The sequence below is a fragment of the Lingula anatina genome, chromosome 1, assembly GCF_051362555.1.
Source record: "Lingula anatina isolate TDL-2025a chromosome 1, LinAna3.0, whole genome shotgun sequence".
Taxonomy (NCBI): domain Eukaryota; kingdom Metazoa; phylum Brachiopoda; class Lingulata; order Lingulida; family Lingulidae; genus Lingula; species Lingula anatina.
Genome location: NC_141767.1, coordinates 54,700,712 through 54,721,587, shown reverse-complemented (window position 1 = coordinate 54,721,587; position 20,876 = coordinate 54,700,712). Strand labels below are relative to the sequence as shown.

Below are 20,876 nucleotides of genomic sequence, written 5' to 3'. Positions count from 1 at the left end.
ATTCCATTATTACCAGTTATGGGATATGTTTTGAGCATTTCTTTTCATTAAAGATTCACTGTAATCTTTAACGCATTCTTGGATTGTCCATATGTCGTTAAATATATTGCAATATTTTGTTATTCAGCTTTATAGAAGTGGAGGTGTGGAATTCAAACTTTGATGATATCAATAATGAGCAGGATTCCCCCGTATCTGTAGGCAAAACAATTTTATTTTGTCAAAGCATTATTACATCGGTAATTCTCTATGCACTCTATGCACGGGCTCCAACAACATTCTTTGGTTAAATATGATTAGATCTATTAATTGATAGGCAGAATTCCTGTTCATGGTGAATAAATAGCTGACAGCAAAGTCACCAAGATGAATTATAAGATGTTCGGATAGATTGTGAATGGGCACAGGTAGAGGCCTACTGCACTGATGCCTGTTTTAAACCTCGCCGTATGTGCACTGCTTTTCTTGCAGAATTAAGCCAGCTGGTTAATAACCGCACCCTGCCTGTAATATGCTGCCGGACCAATTCTCAATTGAAATCTTAATGCTAAAAATATTAACTTTGGATTGAGTGGAGTTCGAGTGTCGTCTGTCATTTTCTAATTTAGTATGTCAGCGGGCTGTGTATATAAACCCGTATAAAGTAGGCACCTGTCACCTGCTTTGGTTGACGTTCGGGTTTACGGCCACTGCGTTGTCTTTCTTCCATGATAAGGGTGTTAGAGCATTATGCTTTGGGAAAACTTAGGGTTACCAATTAACAGATACCATTTGTCAGTAAAACACATATGGGATACTTTCATTTTAGAAAATAGATCCAAGAAAAATACTTTTACAACTTAAACTCTCCCTTCATCTTCTTTGCTCTCTTTTTCCTTTATAAAATGACTATATCAAGAGAAAATAATTCGATCCATTGCTTTGCCCGTCGTCATTCTCTTTTATTGCTTATAGTTTTAGTTTCCCCTTTTCGAATATAACAAAAATTCATGTGTGTGTGAAAAATGTTAATAATATAGATAGATCGGTAGAAGGACAGACTATATATGTTTATATTCAAAAAGACCGAAAGAATAAAGATGTTAATAGGTACGTCGTTCCTTAAAATTATTTGTGAGAAAATGAAACAGATGATCAAATGTTGATATTTTATATTGGATTCCATTAGAATAATCTTGGTTTTTGTACTAAAATTTTACATTCAAATGGTAACCTTTCTTGGTCTTTACGGACGACCTGATGTTAAATTCTTCAGGGTGCAATTTCTATTGAATTCACTGAATCACTGAATCGACATTTTCATCATATGCAGCAATTGTATTATCATATTATATGATTTCATATTTGCACTGTTTCACACCTGAATGCGACTTCAACTTGGTGTTGAGGGTGATTTTCTATTAGAACTCTCATGTGTGAAATTGATCTGTAAAGAGAATCAAGCTGTAACGTACACGAAATAATTACCAACACAGCACTTTCTCTTCGAGTTTGTGGTCGCCTTGTCATCAAAACAACACCGATTGCACCTCGCAAGTATTTGTTTATTTTCTTTCTCATCCAAACAAAGCAGTAACAATGCTTGGATTTACTTAGCAATAGTGATTCAATCGCACCTGCACACCTTGTTGAGTTTTACCACCTATGGCGTGAATAAGCAAAAGACGGCAAGCGTATGAGGCTTTCTGTTCACTTCAGTCACGTCTCTACATTAAGCAGATGAGTTAAGATACTTTTCCTTAGTCATAGTCTCCGCTGAAAGATGTGAGTTGTAAATAGAACATGACACTGCTTTGTCGCTTCTGTTAAATCTTTCCGATAATTTTGTCACATAGTTTTACTTCATTTCAGTGTAACAGACGGGCAGGTTTCAGATATTTTTCTGAAAAATAAATTATACAGCAGTCACATCAAATCCTTGCCGTGGGATGCAAACCCTACGTCATTACAGCAACGTGATTGTAGATTGTTGGTAATTTAGCCTTTTCATTCACATCGGTTACGTTAGAAGCTCTAAGAACATGGACCGCCCCTGTCTTGTCTCAATTATGAAAATTATCCGGCCTTTTCTGTGTCCTCAAATACTTTATTCATTTGGCAGTTACCGTAGACGGTGGTGTCACAAAAGTATTTCTCATGAATTATGGTACTTTTGAAAGGACATATTATAAATGTTCCGCTTCAACCTGAAACTGCTATGAATCTGATCGCTGTGATAATCGCACTAATAATAACTTGCGGTGTGCCGATCAAATAAATTAATTGAACTGAATCAATATATGTAGAAAAAATAACAAGTTATTTCAATTTTATTATTACTAACATCGACATATCTATTATATAAATGAGACCGAAGTAATGTAATTTGTGATGTGATGGCCTATCAAGGGCCCCAGTCTATTTGTGATAAAAAAATTCAATTATCGGTGCTATAATAGACTCAGCCAATATAAGTCAATAGATTAAACGTTTGCTGTTTTAGATACATTTTATAAGATATCGATGGGTGTATTGAATCATTCCTAGATAGATGTATTATTTCATAAAGGTCTTATTGGAACTACGTGATAGCTTTGATAAAAATATTTAATATATTATCTCTGAAGCTAGTGATGATTTGCACAATTTTCTTTTTTTTTTTTAATTCCCTCCACCATGACGTGAAGTTGTTAGTTCCATTCTTAATTCATCTTTTGCTTTCTGTGTGTTATAATTCTATGAATGTATAAAAGTTAAGCGAGATATATTCTTTTTACTTTATTTTTGAAATTCCATGTTTGTATTTTATACCAGTAGGTCTAATATCTAGTCTTTCATAGCTCTGCGTTGAGCTGCCGTGTATTTCACCAGGTTCTTACTTTGTATGGTGTATATTTTCATGGGTGAGATTCTCATTAAACGCCTTGATTCTATTTTACCCATGGAACAATTTTCAACGTTTATCGAGCACAATCAAAGCATTTTGTCAATGATGACAGAAAAATCCGCTTTAGATTTTCAAAGCATTGCTATATGTACCGAAGTCAGTGTTACTTTAACAGCAGTTATTTTTAACGGATTTTTTATTAAGTTGTCGGTATGCGGATAAATCAATGAAAAGCTTTCAATAATATTCTGTTTTATTCTTCCATCTAATGACATTTAGAGGGTATAAAATAATAACACTAATAACAATGACGCGTGCAATGTCAGATTTTAAAAAGTTAGCTGTAGCAAATCATTATCAAACGACTTGCTTGGTAGGTTCTCCGATATCGCATGCAATTGTTATTTTGGCGTAAAAGTGTGTTTGCTAAGTCATCAGCTTCCATGCGATATACTATACATGTACATAAATCCACAAAATGAACAAAATCAGAAGTCCTTAAAATTCGTAATAATTTGAGGAGACATCTATTCTTTTAGGTTCCAGCAACAAAAATATCAAAGAAGAACTTTTTAACGAGTTTTTCTGTCTAAATTAATCACGTCAACGAGATGAAATGTCCAATATTTTGCACATACATGTTCAGCACTGACAACACGCGTGGGCTTTTTTTTAGGGAAATAGAATAACATATAGAAACATTCTGAAAAGTTATGACATTTGTTAACTGTTGGAAATGATAACCCAAAACATGATCTTATGTATTCCCAAAAGTTTCGAGTTGATAGACAGCAAGATTTATTTTCGGCTTTTCGGAGAACACCCGAGAATCCCCGAGTGCAACCTACCGCCAATGACCGTTAACATAGATAAACCAAACGGTGGCGTGAATCATTCGAATTCAATTGGATCTTAATGAAATTTCCATCAAACTGATTTTCCGTAAAGAAGACCGCAAAGACCCTGAATGTAATCAGCGGACCGTGCAGTCCCCCTGCCTATGGGATTTGAATGAAAGGAGCCTGAGCTCGATCTTGCTGTCTATCAAAAAGCTATCAAAAGCATCTTTAGACCATCTTTAGCATTTTTCTAAGTTTATTTTAAAGAAAACCTTTGTGTACGCTTTGTTCATCAGATTCAGTTGTTCTTTTTTACAAACAAATGTCGTTTCGGATTTTTAGAGTGTGACACGTCCGGTTTTACTATATCTGAACTTATACAGCTATTTAGTAAGGATATGTTAAATGCTATACGATCTTATTATATCTTTACTATGCAGTGTTTTGTACATCAAAGTTTATTTTATTGTAAATGGAAGTAATCTCCATGCAATAACGAACAGTTGCGATGTTATCAACAGACCCACGTTGCCCAGCATCCTACATATTTTTCTATTTTATAGCCGTATTGTTAACCCTTCCTCTCCAGAATGGGAGCTGTCTGGGAGAGTCACGAAGAGCCCGGGAAGAGGACCTATTTACTTAAAAAGAAATTCAAATCGATGGGAGGGAATGTTTAGGATCACGTAAATACGGTCACATTTCCTAAAAATACTAAAGTGACTTGATCCTCTGAGTTATCTTACACTCACGTTACGCAAATCGGTATAAACCTTTTTTCGTGGACACCAAATTATTTAAGAGTTGTTAAAGCAAGCTAGTCGATTGACGTTTGAAGTGTCTGAAAGGTGGATTACCTTAAATTACCTGTACGTGGTGTATCAGACAATTAAATCTGACTATGATTGGAAATATCAAGTACTCTAGCTTAGGGAATATTTCTTATTCAGACCTTTCAGCCATCGTCTTTTTTTTTCTTTTCAGACACCGTTCAGACGACAAAGGATCGGGCACAATTAAAAGTCAGTGTCAAAGGGGAATGTGAGCTCGGTGTGTTAACCGAGAAATATGGCGTGCAACCCGCCAGGTTGTATTATTGCCATGCCATCTTCTCAAGCTCTTTCACAACAATAGCAGGTTTTACCCATTGCCCGACAGAAAATCACTCCATTATTCCTCCAGCTCAAATATTGCGAATTTAATACCAGTCTTTTGCAGTTAGAATTTTTGCGTATGTGATTTAACTCACGTAATGGTTAACTGGCTACATAAAAACTCTGTAAAATACTAAAAAATGTTAGGAACATCTTTAATAATTGAAACGGAGCTTTATAGACAAATATTAATTATTTTGCGACAAGTGCACTTGAAGATACTCATCAAGAGAAAAGTATCTATTGCACAGCCGTATCTATTCAAGGTTACCAAGGGAAACCAAATAGTGAAAAATCGACTCCGCCGACGTTCTTATGTTGTCAGTTTGTACAGGTTGCTCACGGATAGTGGAGATTCCGAGTCCATTAGTCTCATTAAATACCATAATAATATGTCGCGTGCGAGAGAGAGAAAGAGGGGGGGGGGGGGGGGTGCGAGGAGAGAGAGGTCTGCAAGCACTATTCAAAAGAGTTGAAAGAGAGACGAACAAATTAATATAAATCAGATTATTTATTAAATTACAACAAAAATGTACCAAAACAACATAAACAGTGGATCTGAATTCGGCAAGCAGCGGTCATTTATGAAATCTGCTTTTACAACAATTTGTTTTGAAGACGATAAAACAGCAGTAAATGCGTTTATATTATTAACTGACTCTAAAACAGCATAACTGACTTTATGTTACAAGCTCACTGTACCCACTGCGTCATGTATTTAGCCAGCATTTAAAATCAGTTTGAGCACATATACATTATTTACACACATATTGGTGTCATAGACGTTAAACAAAAAGCACCCGAAAATGACAGTTATGAAATACATATAACACTAACTTCACTAACAGGTTTTGAGCAAGGGAAAATGTCATGAACGTGCTTCTACGAAAAACCATCTATAGTGTTATAGTGTCAGTGAGGCGATGGATGGAGAACAAAAACTAATTTAGTATATAAGAATCAAATTAAAATTACATACAAGCTCTTATTCAAATGATAGGCACTTAGGTTTTGCCATTTAAATATCTGAAATTTCATCCAAGCCGCCTGGTAGGTCTAAGTGCACTGATATAAGCCAGGGCGATGTCATATGCTTGACAACAATGATGGTTTTGCAAGTCACAAAATTTGATATTGTTAGACTTAATCCCAATGTCTCCAGTCTGTTAAGAGTAACCATTTGTATAAACGAAACAAAGGTCGAATCAATATGTGAAGTCTAACAGCTCTCTATTCGAAGAAGTCGTACAGCATTATGCATCGAATTCACTTAACGTGGTAACCTAGAGACCTGTGTGATCGCCATCATCATAATACAAATGCCACTGTCACCAAAATAACAATGTTCGTCCTAATATTTTGTCATGTTGATACTCTTAAATAAATATGTTTACACAGTTACTACACAGTTATAAAAATTGCGTGCAACCTCTTAAAATTTACAATCATCTTGCATTATTTGACATCATAAACAGAAATGGAGGGTTGGAAACATTCTGGGCTCTTTTTTCTAATTTGTCTCTAAAATATTAGAAAGAAATTAGACATATATAAGGAAGAGCAAAAGTGCTGGAATAGCGATTACAGTTTCGCACCAGTTCCTCAAACTTAAAACCCAAACAACCTCACGTGTTGAAAATCTCAGTTAGCAAACATTACAGGGTATGACCCCATTGAAATTTATCAAAGAATATATATACTGTGGAAGCTTGTTATTACAAGGACTGTGCATACAGCCCACTACACCATGAACTATGCAGGCAGTGGTTGAAATATGTATTTTAAGGAATGGATTTTGTTACGTGGTAGTTACCGTTTGGTTAAATATTTTCAATTTCAATATTAGTTTTAAAAGACACATTCCTTTTACCGCATGAGCAAAGTGAAGTTAAGTGAATAAACCGAAATCTCTTTTAAATAGCAAGAGGGCAAAATTAACGCCATCAATAACAAAACTATCGATATATAGGAAAACTGATACAAAATGAAATTCAAGTTGGAAAAATTTTTCACATTTCCACACGCCAATCATAAGGTCACTTAACATTCCTTTCTGTCATGATCGCGCAGAGGTGCGACAAACGCACTGAAAAACACCTGACAAAGTTAAAACACGACCATTGATGGATATATGAGCTCAGACGGGGGACAGGTCAACTTCAATGCATGCTTTTCACCCCCGTTACTAATGAAATACATGCACATAGTCTAACATAAAAGCTTGTTATGTTAAGAAAATAAATACACAGCCCCTCTGGAACGGTTTTCGCCTATTGTCTTAAATACATTTTCTGTTTACATGTTATGTTAACACTTCAATGCTTTACAAGTGCTATTCATTTCAGTCAACAAAGAAATAAGGCGTATAAAGTGAGATAATTTTATGTATGTTTCCAACCCTTACCAAGGCGGTTTTCATAAGCTTTGTCCACAGATTTGTGAACTAACCCATACCAACAATGATCTTAGTTTATATCGCTAATTCTCGGATATTTGAACAATAAATATGCTCACGACAATGGACGCTGTAGAACAAACCAATGCAGTTCTTGATACATACACTGAGAATTAAACCCACTAGGACTCGTACTCGGTGCTCTTTTCATTAATTTGAAACTTAAGAATTAAAATTAACACTTTGAATCACAAGAGAGCGGATTGTTTGGCAATACGTCATTGCGTGCAAATACAGTAAAGAAATGTTGCCATTCACTGACTGGTATAGTTCAAAATAATGGTGACCTCTTTTGATTAACCGTTTTGTGGGGAAGAGACGTGAATCACAACGTCCGTCAACTACTGTATAATGTAACGTCCGCATTACGTCTGCTCTCTAAAATGTGATGAAATTAGCAGTTGTAGATGAAGACTAATAATTTTGAAAAGGTTCTTGGTTTAGAATAATCATTGAAAAACGGAGCAAGCTTGAGGGAGCATTCCATGCATTCAGATAATAACACGGGAGAACAATTATTTTGTGAAATACAAAGAAGTTTGGCTTCCGTCAAAACACCTGATTATTTGATAACTCAAATAAAACAGGTATGGCACGTTAATTTGGCGGTCCGTATAATGTGACTGAGGCTCGCTCTTACTGGTGCAATTAGTTGCCACTTTCACAAAATCTGATTGAAAGGTGTGAGACGTAATTCAGCAACCGTGCGTGCCGCGAGAGAAAAACTGCGCTATTATACAATCTTAGTAAACATTTTGCCACACGCACGCTAATCACGATACTTAAAACCCCCGAAAAAAGGTTGAAAATACTTTAAATGTAATTTCAGTTAATCAATTAAGATTAAAATCCAAAATGTTATCCTTTGTTTATGAAAATTTTATCCTTTGTATTCAAAAATCAAATTCAAATTAGAAAATGACTCCAGAGCACACGTGTGTATTTTTCTTTCTTTTTTAAAAATCTATCTCCTTAAACATCAATCAGGCAGATCCAAACCACGCAGATGGGAGGAGAAAAATTCGCTCTGGCAGGAGTCAAAATTCTTTCTCGAATAGGTCCTTTTCCTCACCTGTTAAATACGTCAAACTTGACGTCTGTTTTCAACGAGTATCCAAAAATGCTTGATTTGGTGTGGCAATAAACGTTTTACAGGCTTGTTTCCAAATAAAAAGACATCTTTTAAGAATGACCGTTCATGCTAAGAGATGTCAAAATTTATTTTACAGATAGGGCCCTACAAAAGATTTAAAATTAGAGGGATATCCAGACATCCAACAGATTATGTGCCAAAAATCGAATGGTTTTCGTTGCAGCATTCAGCTTTTATAAAACAAAGAAATGAAAGAAAACATGTTGAAAATTCGTAGAAGACAATTCTTATATATTGAAAAAATTAATTTAAATACAACAAAATCAAAACTGTTCTAGCTTACAGTCAGTCAGCCGTGGTTGATTTGTTTATTATTTTTATCATCACGCTATTTGTAAGTTTTCGGATCATATTGTGATAAATAGCAAGTATCCAGTGTAATTTGCACGCTATGACAAAGAAGGACCACAATCCAAAAGGGTATTGTGGGTGAAACATATTTTGTTTCGCACTGGACTCCAAAAACATGACATCTGAGATAGGCTGGCATTTACAGTTCAAAGGTGTCAATCCAGTACCATATGGAAAAGAGAGGCACGCTTTCAATCTCAACAATTCTTACACCCACAACAAAGATTCTAACACCAAAAATTCGATGTGAAGCCACATCAATAACTAGAAACTGAAAATCAAACATCATCAATAGGTTTTTAGGTCATTCCTCAAGGTAAATAAGTGCAACTCCATTGATTTGTTCTTTGAGATCGCCCATTGCATTAGTGATGTTAATATGATCACAGAATAACTTAAATAGTATGTGGAAAGTAGCCTTAAGATACGATCGCTTTTCTGCATTTCAATCATTCTAATATCGTGACGGCAAGATTACGCTGTATTCAATTCTTATTTTCTAAGATGAAGCAAAAAGACCTACGCTTAATTCAATTCTAGAGGCAACATTTTGCCTTCGGTGGGGAAGTAAAAAGTAATTGAAGACAGAGAGAATATGATAAATAAATAAATGGAAAATAATAATAATAATAAACAACTGCGAATGTTTTTGGTTAATAATTTACCCTTACCCTCCATACTCTGCTCTGCATTTCTGGATACGAGAATACACATCAGAAATCCTAGATTTCAAAATCTTGATATTTTGTAGTGGTATCTTGGGCAACCATTTTTGCAGATCTGGTTCTTCCAGTAGGAATATGGCGGACAATCGTTCGCTGACATCTCCATTTTCGTGAAGATCTTCAATTATCTCTGCAGTAGAGCGGCGGAAAATGCACAGGGAGTTGAGCAATGTTTCGTGAAAATGTGAATATTTATCTAGAAGGCGATAGCCATGAAATAGACCGGATTCATTGTCAAAAAATGTTAGTAACCCTGTCCGTGTAGATTTTTCAAGATTATGAGCAGGTCCTTCCATGATATGAGCATTCCATTGTCGGTTGAACATATTATTTACAACCCTGTCTAGATTGGCAGTCAAATAATCAAGCACGATTAAGTCCGACCATTGCACAAGTTCTATCAATTCCGACACTGTCTTGTTTTTTAATACTCCTTTGGTGGGGGTGAGTTTCCTAGATTCTTCTCTAAAATCAGGGGGAATGTATGCTGGTGACAAGTCATTTATCCACTGGGAAATGACGAACACTTTGTCTGGATACCAGTGTGAAAGGACAATTTCTTTTAGGACACCCTCCCACTGTTGTTTATTACTGTTAACCATACCCAAAATGGAGGGCGGTAAATTTTTAATCTTCAGCAGTTTGCTGAGATAATATGAGAATATTTCTCCTTGAATTTGGTCTGTGTTTATTCTGTAACGAATGCACGCTTTTGTTGCGTCAATGAAGGTTGCCAGACGATTTTGCATTCTGCCACAGCCTTCTTCCAATTTGACAATTTTAGTATTTCTTGCAAATTTTTTCCAATTTTCAATCTCAAGATTATGAAATCTAGGAGTCACTTTCTCCAAACGGTCACTCCAATATATTCCTTTAACGACATCATTAATATTCTCGACAATTACTCTGTTGGCTAATGTTAATGATATATTATTCAACAAATGACCGTCTATAAGTAAAGGTTTTTCGAGAGATGGTTGGCGATCGTGTGGTTTTACAGGCTTTTGGTCTTGGGAAGATATGATGACACTTTGTCGGGCGGAATCTACATCCGCAAACACTGGAATGGATTCTTCGCTTTCATAAATTAAATCATCTTGGCGTTTTTTATGATATGTGTCCGGGTGCAGCTCTTCCTTTTTTGCTTCAATTTCCAGGTGGTTGTTTTGAGGGTCCTCCACCAGCCCAGAGGTGTATTTTGGATCAGCACGGTTTGTTAGACGTGCATTATGACCGCTGTTTTCTTTCCTCTCGTCCATCGGTGCACTATTGGGTGAATTTAACAAGGCTGCGGGTATCTTTCTGCCTTGCTCGCGAATAAAAGGGATATCGAACGCATTTTCATTCGCTGCACCAACAGTTTTTATGGCCCTCTTGTGGAAGGTGTGAACGCCAGCCATTGCCCCATGGGTATTGGCAATCTGAGCTGTGTCACTGTGGGGAAGGGCGACACCCGGCAGCTGGAGTAACAACCCCAGCAGCATACCAAACGTAAATGCAATTCCTGCCATCAACAGAGTGCTGGATTTCAATGGCATATTGTAAATTCACAAGGCCACCGTAGGCTGTTGCAAATGTCTTCTCCTTCAGTTCACACCGCACTGTATTTATGAAACATGGTCTTGAGACAGTCAATGTATACCGTATCACGTAGTTTCCATTTCAAGCTAGATTTTGAAGGCACTTATTATGATATGTTTGCAAGCTTGGTTTGATATATCCACGCTGGAAGCGACAATCTCCTAATAAGGTCGTTGCGATACCTCTTCAATTTGTGTATAACCCGCCAATAATGTACTACCTTTAAGCTGGATATGCAGTTGAAAATCTAGTGAACAAGTGTGTATCTAGGCGACGTTATTCAGTCCACTTGGTGAGTCCACCGGTATTATGCCTTTGAAACTACTGCCTCACAGCTGGGTACTTGAGAGAAAAAGACTGGCTTCGATTTACACACCGATCAAAAAAGCTCGCCATGAATCTGAGCCGCCTATATTTTATAGGTCCAATTACAAAACGCACATCACCTGTCGACCTCATTAAGGTGTGAGAAGTCCCGATTTCCCACTTGAGTTTGTCAAATAAATATTCTTATAGAGCTTCTGTCTCCGAGTACACCCACCTGCATTAGAGGTGTAACATTCCAATGTCCCCTCGTTTCAGTTCTTCTATTGATTGTACCGATGTTTTGGTCGTCCACGCTCGGTCGACTATGATTAAAGGCGTACACCTGTGCCAAAATCGATTGGACGACCCAAAACTAGGGGTAGATAGAAGACTCTCAGTGATTGTAAAACCCGACAGGCTTGGGGGAGTTTAAAAGATCTGTCCTCCTCGCATCTCTCCAAGTTCTCAATAAGAGGTTCAAACAGTAGGCTACGCACTTTTAATTAAATGTTTTATCGGAGTGCGCAGGTCTGTTCAGAGTTCCGCCATTCATAGCTTTTCAAGCGTACCTGTAATGAGTTGTTGAAGATTTTCTTACTCGCTAGCTCGACTGAAAGGAGTTTAGATTAAGAAAACAGGCAGATAGAAGACGGTAGGCCTCCCCGCGATCCTAGCTTATTCAGTCCATTGTCTCGTTGAGCAAATGCAACTTTTGTTACGCTTCTTCTGTTGCTCAGACTGGGGGACCTCTCTCCACAACAAAGCCGCTTTAATTTACTAGTCCTGTCTGATAAGCGACCATGCACAGACGAGCGGCCTTTTATAGGAGCATCGCTACTTGGATTACAGCCTCATCAAAAGGGGAAAACATAAGAACAGATCAGTGACAGATCGAATTTCTAACTTGTATTAACCTAAGCATAAATAGATATATGATGTTTTATGCGGAGTCAAACAGTATAACAAATAAGCCACAAATGGCAGGAGAAAGTCGTATTTTGAAGTTACAAGTTTATGAATCCGATAGTATTGCCCTAAAGTATCCGATTACGGCCTTACTCCAATGTTTGTTACAATTTGTACACAGCACACAAAGGTAACTCCTCGGTATGTGTGTTTTGTACATAGCAGACTAGAAAAGATTAAATCTCACCTTTTAGCTTGAAAAAACACTGACGTACTGAATAGGAATGCACCGGCACTCTGCTCTAAGTAGAGGGGAAGAGGAGTGGACGACACGGGAGATAAGGAAAAAGGCGTACGACAAATTATAGTGTCGAGACAAGTTTATGAAAGCTTCGTGGTTGGTTGGACCTCGTTGACACAGCAGTGGCTCTCACCTCAGGGAAGTTAGTGACGCGAAGAAAAATAAGTGCGGTCTTCCCTAAAATTCAATTAGGATACAATTAGCAGTCATCAAGAAACAATTTTACATATCTAAACAAAGATCAAATTTACGCACCCACGGCTAAAAAGATATATTTGAAACCGAGATAAAATTGCCGATAATGGAGAGTTTGACAAATTAGACCTAACGGGTTTACGCTATTTCCTTCCAACGGGGATTTATAACATAACCTCTGTGTTAGATTTTCTTTTTTTCTTTACAGAACCAGCTGTATTTTCTTTTTAACTCACAACCAAGAACATATAAATAAATTGTGCTGCCTTGACATGTTTAATGGGATTGCGGCAATATCGAAAAGTAGTCAAATTTTGAAATTGGTAAAAATCCGACGAAATTTAAATTTCATTCAAGAAAACGCGTTTGATTAGTTTTTAATGAATGGAACATTTTGACATTGAGCAAGTAGGAAAAGGTGGTCGGCAAAATCGGGAATATTTTGCGCCTATTATTCGTCTTTTTATTTTATCTAACTTGCGTCTTTGATCGTTTTCAAAGTCTAAACTGCGCCCAAAATTATGGTCTAAAATTATTATACATATTAAAATATTCCATTATAAAGTTACTGTTTTGATATCAAAGTTTCACGACCAAACATACTAATATCTAAATATCTACATATTAATATCTAAAAATTATAAAAACTAAAAAAAAAGCATGCACTTTCAAATTGATTCCGGTGTTTGACAGTCTCTAGAGTTAACAAAATGTGCAAGGCAGAACCGACAGATAATATACAATGATGTTATCAGGATTAAAAAATAATTTATACCGATCTTGCACCTTGTGGCTTTCCGTAATCGGAACTATGGCGTGTGAAAATGAATTAAAGTCTGGGAAGAAAGTCTGCTATAACTTGTTTTTTAACCTCGCGACTTTGATCAGGAACAGAGATAGGGATGTGCAATAACATCTGAATGCGTGTGAATGACTGCATACAACAACTGCGCAACTCCCTGTAAATTTACATAACTGTTATTTTATTCCTAAAAATCGCGCCTTTCCCAAAATACGTGCTTTTCTCTTTCGCTTTGTTTTTACACTTCGATATGTAAACGGATAAACAATCTTAAAACCCGGTAAGATGATGAAAATATCAAAATAAGTGTATATAACCAGTCTTGAATCGTGATCTATTTAATGAATGACTGACAAAATGTTTTCCAAAGCGAGCTTTCAGATCAATCTGCATATAAAATGTCGTTCTATAATGTATTAACTAATCATCTAAAACAAACCGGGGAATAAAATAAAATAAAAAGGTAAACCAAAAAGGACCTACGTTACGTTGATTTGATTTCATATAGGCCCTGTGGTCAGACTGCTGCCTCCCCTATCTTATTAGGCCTACACATAAATCATTTGGTACGTTCCAAAATAGAACGTAGGGACTTCAGCCGCATCGACTTGCAAGACAATTCCCCACCGCTGTCAAATGGTGTAATTGTTTGCTCAAGTGAAAAATAAGATAGCACATTTTGAAATCACAGAAGTGCCAATTAGGCTTACACTTGACATGGACTATAGGCCTATATCATTAAAATAATTACAGTACCCCTTTACTTCTATGTTGAAGAAACCAAAATGACATAGCTGAGGGGCTGTGTGAAAAATTATACAACATTATTAGCTGTTGTATAAATTGAGAAATTGCAGGAAGTTAAGGGGTGGGGAATGTCGGTGGTTATTGTTAATTCGCGTGCTACCTACGGGGTGTTGATTTTCCTACGTTTTCTCTTGGTTTGGTAGATTTGACCATTCAAAGTTGGTAGAGTTAATTATATCAATGGCCCAGCGGTATTTTATTGAAAACATACGTCTGGCTGTCTTTCATTTAAAATGTAATTTATAAAGCATTCACAGAAAAGAAACCACAAAACATTTCACAACTTTTTCAACCACATCAACAGGGCCCATTACTTAGGGACTTCTTTTAATCATTTACTTTTACAACATTCTGCAGCTGGTTTAGCCTAAAGAAAAAACTTACAAACATTATGGCGAACATTTTTCATGATTTATGCACCAAAGCTATGGGATAATTTACCTTCTGATATAACAAACAATCGAAACAAATAATAATAACCATATCAAAATATCTTTGAACAGTTGTTTTAGAGTCCCCGCTGCCTTTCAAATGTTATCCCATGAGTAGTGCCTTTGCTGATCACGTTGCTTCACTATTGCAATCCGCGAGAGGTCTCTGTTATCAAAATATCCGGCCACCAGATAAAGGCGGAAGTTAAACCCCGTAGCTGGTCTCTTTCATCCACCATGGGTTTCCAATCGAAGGTACATAAGAAGTCACCCAATAAAATAAACTTTTACTAGATAACTATAACGGCAAATTTGCATTTGTCCAGCGGATCCCATCAATGATAACATACTTGAAACGATACTCTTAAATAGAATTGGCCGTTTGGGCATGTTAGGTAAAAGAAAGCTCAGATAAGTTGACTATCTTAAAATCGTATGGAACATTAAAGTACATGTTGAAGTACATTATATACTTTGGCTGCTTGAACTTCCAATATCTTTAGAAACGGTGACCAGCACAAATGTCCGTAGTCTTATATGATTTAACTGTAGTATTGTGGTCAGTGCTATTTGCCCAACATGCTGTACTTAGAGGTGTTCTGAAAACTACAGTTTTTTGATTTGCAGAATATAAGTCACTTAGATCGCATTCACAACGAGTTGAGCCATGGCTTTACAAATCCTGGAACTATATATGGTGGACGTACATGAAAGAAAAACCTCCTAATCTTTTAATAGTCTCTCCGCCTCTCACGCCTCCCCATGCATCGTCCCTGCGGGGGTACAGTCATTTAATCTCGGCTCCATTGGGACGACACATGGGGAGGCGTGTGAGAGGGGGAGAGACTATTAAAAGATTAGGCGGTTTTTCTTTCATGTACGTCTGCCATATTTAGTTCCAGGATTTGTAAAGCCATGGCTCAACTCGTTGTGAATGCGATCTTATACGATTAAAATATTATAGCGCTAGCACATGAATTGAGTATAGTAGGTCTGTGGTAAACCTCTCATAACAGCTATTCAGGTCTTTATTTTATCAGTGTCTATGATGATTAGACTCTCACCATCTTTCGTTTGAAAATCATGAAACCAAAAACATGCACTACCAACTGAGACACTGAGTTTTGTGATCATGAAGTTGACAGTTTTAAAAAGAGATAAATATAAAAACTTTGTTATTTCCAGATTGGTTGTACTTATTAAATGGTCATATGATTTATGCCATTCTTTTCTCTTTTAGCCTCTGCTGATAGATGCCAGGGGGCACCTGTTGGGGCGCCTGGCTTCCATCGTTGCCAAAACCTTGTTGCAAGGTGAGCATTTAAAACCAAGTGAAGTTTGGTTGTTTCCAATGACTGAAGCCAATTGTAAGGCTGTGAAGGGGGTGGGGTTTGGGCTTTAATGCAAGAAAATGGCATGGGACTCGACATGATATTCAGAAATGTGTCCTCTCAGGTTCTTACCAGAGGCAGAGTTCATAATATGAGGTCTCCAAAGAGATGTCACTCAGGGGGATCCTCATCAAATTGTAACTTTGAGTGTGGGAATGCACTCTTTAAACGATCTCAGAATGGTTGATTTCTGCATGTTGCACAAAAATCTTGAAATAACTGTTTTTAATGCAGACAGGTTATCCCTTTAAAGCAACATGAATGAAGTCCCAGTGAAACTTATGATTTCTGAAATTTATGTTTATGTAAATGAATACATCATGTTGGTCTGTGATGTATGTATTACCTACATTGTATGAGCAGTATTCAGTGATGTGAAAGGATTACTGAGATCAACTCTCTCATTTTTAAAACAAATTGCAACTATTTGGAAAGATTCTACAGTTTTGGATGGATACTAAAAGTGGCTTGATTCAGTTTGCTTAGTAATGATCATTCTCATTTAACTAAGTCTAGCAGCATTGAACTATGAACAGGCAAAGAAATATGAATGTGTTGAAATTTGAATTTGAATGTGTTGAAAGTATAAAAATTGTGTTTGTCTTCAAAATACATCTGGGTGTTGCAGTACTTAATTTTTTAAAGAAAACAATTGTTTATCTAAATGTCACAATTTGACAAAATAATGTCCAATTTAACTAACAAGTTACCTTTGTTTAGGTCAAAGGGTGGTAGTCCTAAGATGTGAAGGAATCAACATCTCTGGAAACTTTTACAGAAACAAATGTAAGTGTTATTGATGAAAAACTGAGAATTTCAAATATTAAAAAAAAAAAAAAACATTTGGTCTGTGATGATGTATTTCTTACCTACATTGAACACCAGTTGTGATAGAACTTAAAACTGAGACCATGCAAGTTAGATGATATTCAGAAACATTTTACAACATGACGTACTAGGTACAGTGGCATGGCTAACGTGACCAAAAATTTATAAAATAGATACAAAAGAGAACATAGTAAACATACACGTCTTGTAATTTTATAATGCTTTCGTGGTATGGATATCTTAATTCCATTTTAACAGTGAAATACCTAGAATTCCTGAGGAAGCGCACCAACTCGAACCCATCTAAAGGACCATACCATTTTAGATCTCCATCAAAAATCTTCTGGAGAACAGTGAGAGGTAAAGATAAAGGAATATTTCTGAAAAGTCTGGTATTTAAAAGAGTTTATAATGTTGAGAATTATTGAAGATAGTGCAAGTTGGTCTGTGATGATCAGTTTCTTACCTACATTGTTTGAGCAGTATGCAGTGATACTACAAAAATGACTGAGATCAACTATGTTTAAGTTCAGAATTTGTAAGAATGGAATATTGCATTTTATATTATGACAGAATTTTGCACGGGTAAGAATGTTCAATTTACAAATAACAGATTGCCTGGTGGACCGTACCTTTAGTGTCAAATGAGATAGATCTGTTGGATTTGAAAGAGGCAGATCACCAAGAACTGAACATTGTTTAAATATAATTTAAAAGACAAATGTGATGTTATCAGGTATGATCCCCCACAAGTTGACTCGTGGTAAAGATGCTATGGACAGAATGAAGGTGTTCGAGGGTATTCCACCCCCATATGACAAGCAGAAGAGAATGGTGGTGCCTGCTGCCCTCAAAGTGCTGCGCATGAACCCTAGACGGAAGGTGAGTTAATGGAGGAATAGGGATTTTTTGCTTGTGAAGAAATTTCAGTTCACATGCTTGCTTATTTTAAACGGATGTGTAGCAAGATAAGCTGTTAAATATTTAAGAAAATTGAAAAAAAAAAAAAAACTACCAAGTAAAAGAGTGATGCTATACTGTGACAGTGATGATCAAACTCACACCATCTTTCGTTTGAAAGTAATGAAAATAAATTATGCACTCCCAACTGAGCCACAGTATAATGCTATACCCTTTTTCTCCTTGCAATTAATTTCAATAGCAACTTTCTTTTGGACACAAGACGATTGATTGATAACATATGAACATCTTTTATTTTGATTACCTCCAGTTTTGCAACCTAAACCGCCTGTCCCATGAGGTTGGCTGGAAATATCAAGGTGTTGTGGCCACACTGGAGTCCAAACGTAAAGTCAAGGCCAGAAGTTACTATGACAAGAAGAAGGCTGAAGGAGTAAGTGTGCCATGATCTTTGTCTGTGTGTGGCTGTCAACAAGACTAAAATGTAGTTTGATTTTTAATATCCAAGGTGATATAGCTTTGCTATGATCAAGAGGAAGGGTTAATTTATTCCTAAATAATTGACTTAGTTAATATTGTAGATTTTCTTTGCTCTAATGTAAAGTATCTTACAAAAGTAATATAAGCGACCACCAGGTCTTGTGTCTTACATTTATTTGCTCTTTTTCAGAAAATGAAAGCCCAGGCCACAAAAACAGTTATTGAAAACAAGGGAGCAGATCTGCAGAAAACTGTGGAATCAATGGGCTATGCATAGACTTTCAAGTGTAAATTAATGTAAAAAAGAGAACAGAAAAAAAGAACATTAAAGAATTTTCAAGTATGGAATCATAATTGTCTGTTGTTAATGAAGTTTGGGAGTTGATTGTGGTCTGTGATATGACCAGAAATGTTTTTGATCCTGGATTCATGCTAGATATCAGAGGACAACAGCAAAGATCCTCAGTGTTTTGAACAGTCTCGCTCAAGATTGGTTGAAAGATGATCAAGCTGCCTTCCTGACTCGAGATTTAGAAAATTGGAAACTGCCGAAAATATTTCCAACAGATCTGCATCTTGTTAACCTTCTTAACCTACCAGCCAACTGGGTGCATATTAAAACACGTCTGCCATCGGCCAGTTTTGATGAAAAAAAATTTTGGTTGCATTACCTAGCATTAAAGATGACTTAAAAATTAAAAAGTAAAAAAAAAATGAAATTCCCACTTATCGTTTTATAATGTCTCGTAACAAATGAAAGGACGACATGGAAATAGTTTCTATTTTTTATTCCAACACTGGGCATATTTTTAAATATGAAAAGTCTTCAGGTAATTGTACCACCAGCGTAGGCACTGGCGGTACACATGGTTTTAGTCCCGACCCATATGTTCCGCTGGCTCCTGCGGCTCCGCCGCCATGTCATCGTAACCCCTTCTCCTCCCAGACTACAAGGGCCTGCGTACCCATCTCTTGGATTTAGGTCACCTATAATCTCAACTCAAACTCAACAAAATTTGGGCTTTGTCGGTATTGGGGTCTAGGTGTGGTGCTCATTGCAATGCACCCTTGTCTAAAAATGGCAAAATTAAATGCTAATTATCTACCCTACAGAAGGAATTATGGGAAAATTTTCTACAGACGGCTTTCCAAAAGTCGTGTAGATTTCAAATATGCCCTTGGATTTGACCTTTGACCTTTATTCAAACGGGCCAAAATTTTCAAAAAAATGAATTTTTTTACGAAAAAAAAAAATATTTGCGCTGATATTCAGACACTACACAGACTTAACCAATAATATTATTGGAAAGTGTTACCCTTCGGGTCATCTTTCGTCTCTGTGAATTTGGGGTCAATCGGTGCATTTTCACGGGAGTAGCGGCCATAAGATACCGAAACTGAAAACTGTCTCTAATTTGGGAACCGTTTATTCTAGAGACCTATTCTTCTTTGCATTTTGTAGAGCATGTAAAGCCCAACACTGAAGGTGGTCTCTGTTTTTTTGTATTCCATACGGTTTTCGAGTTACGCTGTATCAAAAAGTACATATTGGTGGTGAAAGCAAAATGTGCAGTACGGTAATGGATAATAAATTTTGAACCCCGGGAAAATCAAACATAAGGCTTGGCTAGGCAGACAATTTCTGGTCAAAAATGACATTATTTCATCAAATTTGAACATCTGGAACTTCAGAGCACCTCCCATTTCAAGAATTTTGACCAAAATGACCTTTTCTTTATTTTAATTTTTTTCTGTACGAAATTTATGGCACATAATTGTAACTCCAAAATTATAACATTTAGTCCCTTATATCTCCAAAACTGGCAGAGATAGGTCCATAGTTACTATTGAACTTGAATAGGAAGTCATATACTGGCAATCTAAATGTGACCTTGAAATTGACCTTTGACCTACTTTACACCATGAATTGAACTTTGCAAATTTTGGTTCCCTTTTATCTCCAAAACTGGCAGAGATAGGTCCATAGTTACTATTGAACTTGAGTAGGAAGTCATATACTGGCAATCTAAATGTGACCTTAAAATTGACCTTTGACCTACTTTTCACCATGAACTGAACTTTGCAAGTTTTTGTTCCCTTTTATCTCCAAAACTGGCAGAGATAGGTCCATAGTTACTACTGAACTTGAGTAGGAAGTCATATACTGGCGATCTAAATGTGACCTTGAAATTGACCTTCGACCTACTTTTCACCATGAACTGAACTTTGCAAGTTTTTGTTCCCTTTTATCTCCAAAACTGGCAGAGATAGGTCCATAGTTACTATTGAACTTGAATAGGAAGTCATATACTGGCAATCTAAATGTGACCTTGAAATTGACCTTTGACCTACTTTTTATCATGAATTGAACTTTGCAAATTTTG

The 20,876-nt window shown here is 36.5% G+C and overlaps 2 protein-coding genes and 3 non-coding genes across 6 annotated transcripts; 4 read left to right on the top strand and 1 right to left on the bottom strand.

Annotated features, from left to right (window-relative positions):
- Positions 1-5,355: 5,355 nt before the first annotated feature.
- LOC106168993 (four-jointed box protein 1) lies at positions 5,356-14,245 on the bottom strand. Of its 2 annotated transcripts, none has more exons than XM_013548312.2 (3): positions 14,118-14,245; positions 12,584-12,814; positions 5,356-12,280 (listed from the first exon to the last, which is right to left on the bottom strand). In XM_013548312.2, the coding sequence occupies exon 3, from the start codon at positions 11,079-11,081 to the stop codon at positions 9,486-9,488; it is 1,596 nt and encodes a 531-aa protein (XP_013403766.2). In that variant the 5' UTR covers positions 11,082-12,280; positions 12,584-12,814; positions 14,118-14,245; the 3' UTR covers positions 5,356-9,485. The 2 variants fall into 2 exon arrangements, with proteins under 2 accessions (XP_013403766.2, XP_013403932.2); XM_013548478.2 differs by having other exon boundaries at positions 5,356-11,999.
- Positions 14,246-15,026: 781 nt separating this feature from the next.
- LOC106165549 (large ribosomal subunit protein uL13) lies at positions 15,027-18,840 on the top strand. Its single transcript, XM_013543828.2, has 7 exons — positions 15,027-15,127; positions 16,113-16,185; positions 16,984-17,049; positions 17,350-17,451; positions 17,828-17,973; positions 18,323-18,445; positions 18,683-18,840. Exons 1-7 carry the CDS (start codon positions 15,110-15,112, stop codon positions 18,767-18,769), a joined length of 615 nt encoding a protein of 204 aa, XP_013399282.1. The 5' UTR covers positions 15,027-15,109; the 3' UTR covers positions 18,770-18,840.
- Positions 15,911-15,991, top strand: LOC112041600 (small nucleolar RNA Z195/SNORD33/SNORD32 family). Its single transcript, XR_002886300.1, has one exon. It is a non-coding gene; the product is annotated as a small nucleolar RNA Z195/SNORD33/SNORD32 family (small nucleolar RNA).
- LOC112041602 (small nucleolar RNA SNORD34) lies at positions 16,586-16,660 on the top strand. The gene has a single exon (XR_002886302.1). It is a non-coding gene; the product is annotated as a small nucleolar RNA SNORD34 (small nucleolar RNA).
- On the top strand, positions 17,531-17,609 carry LOC112041601 (small nucleolar RNA SNORD34). The gene has a single exon (XR_002886301.1). It is a non-coding gene; the product is annotated as a small nucleolar RNA SNORD34 (small nucleolar RNA).
- Positions 18,841-20,876: the final 2,036 nt, after the last annotated feature.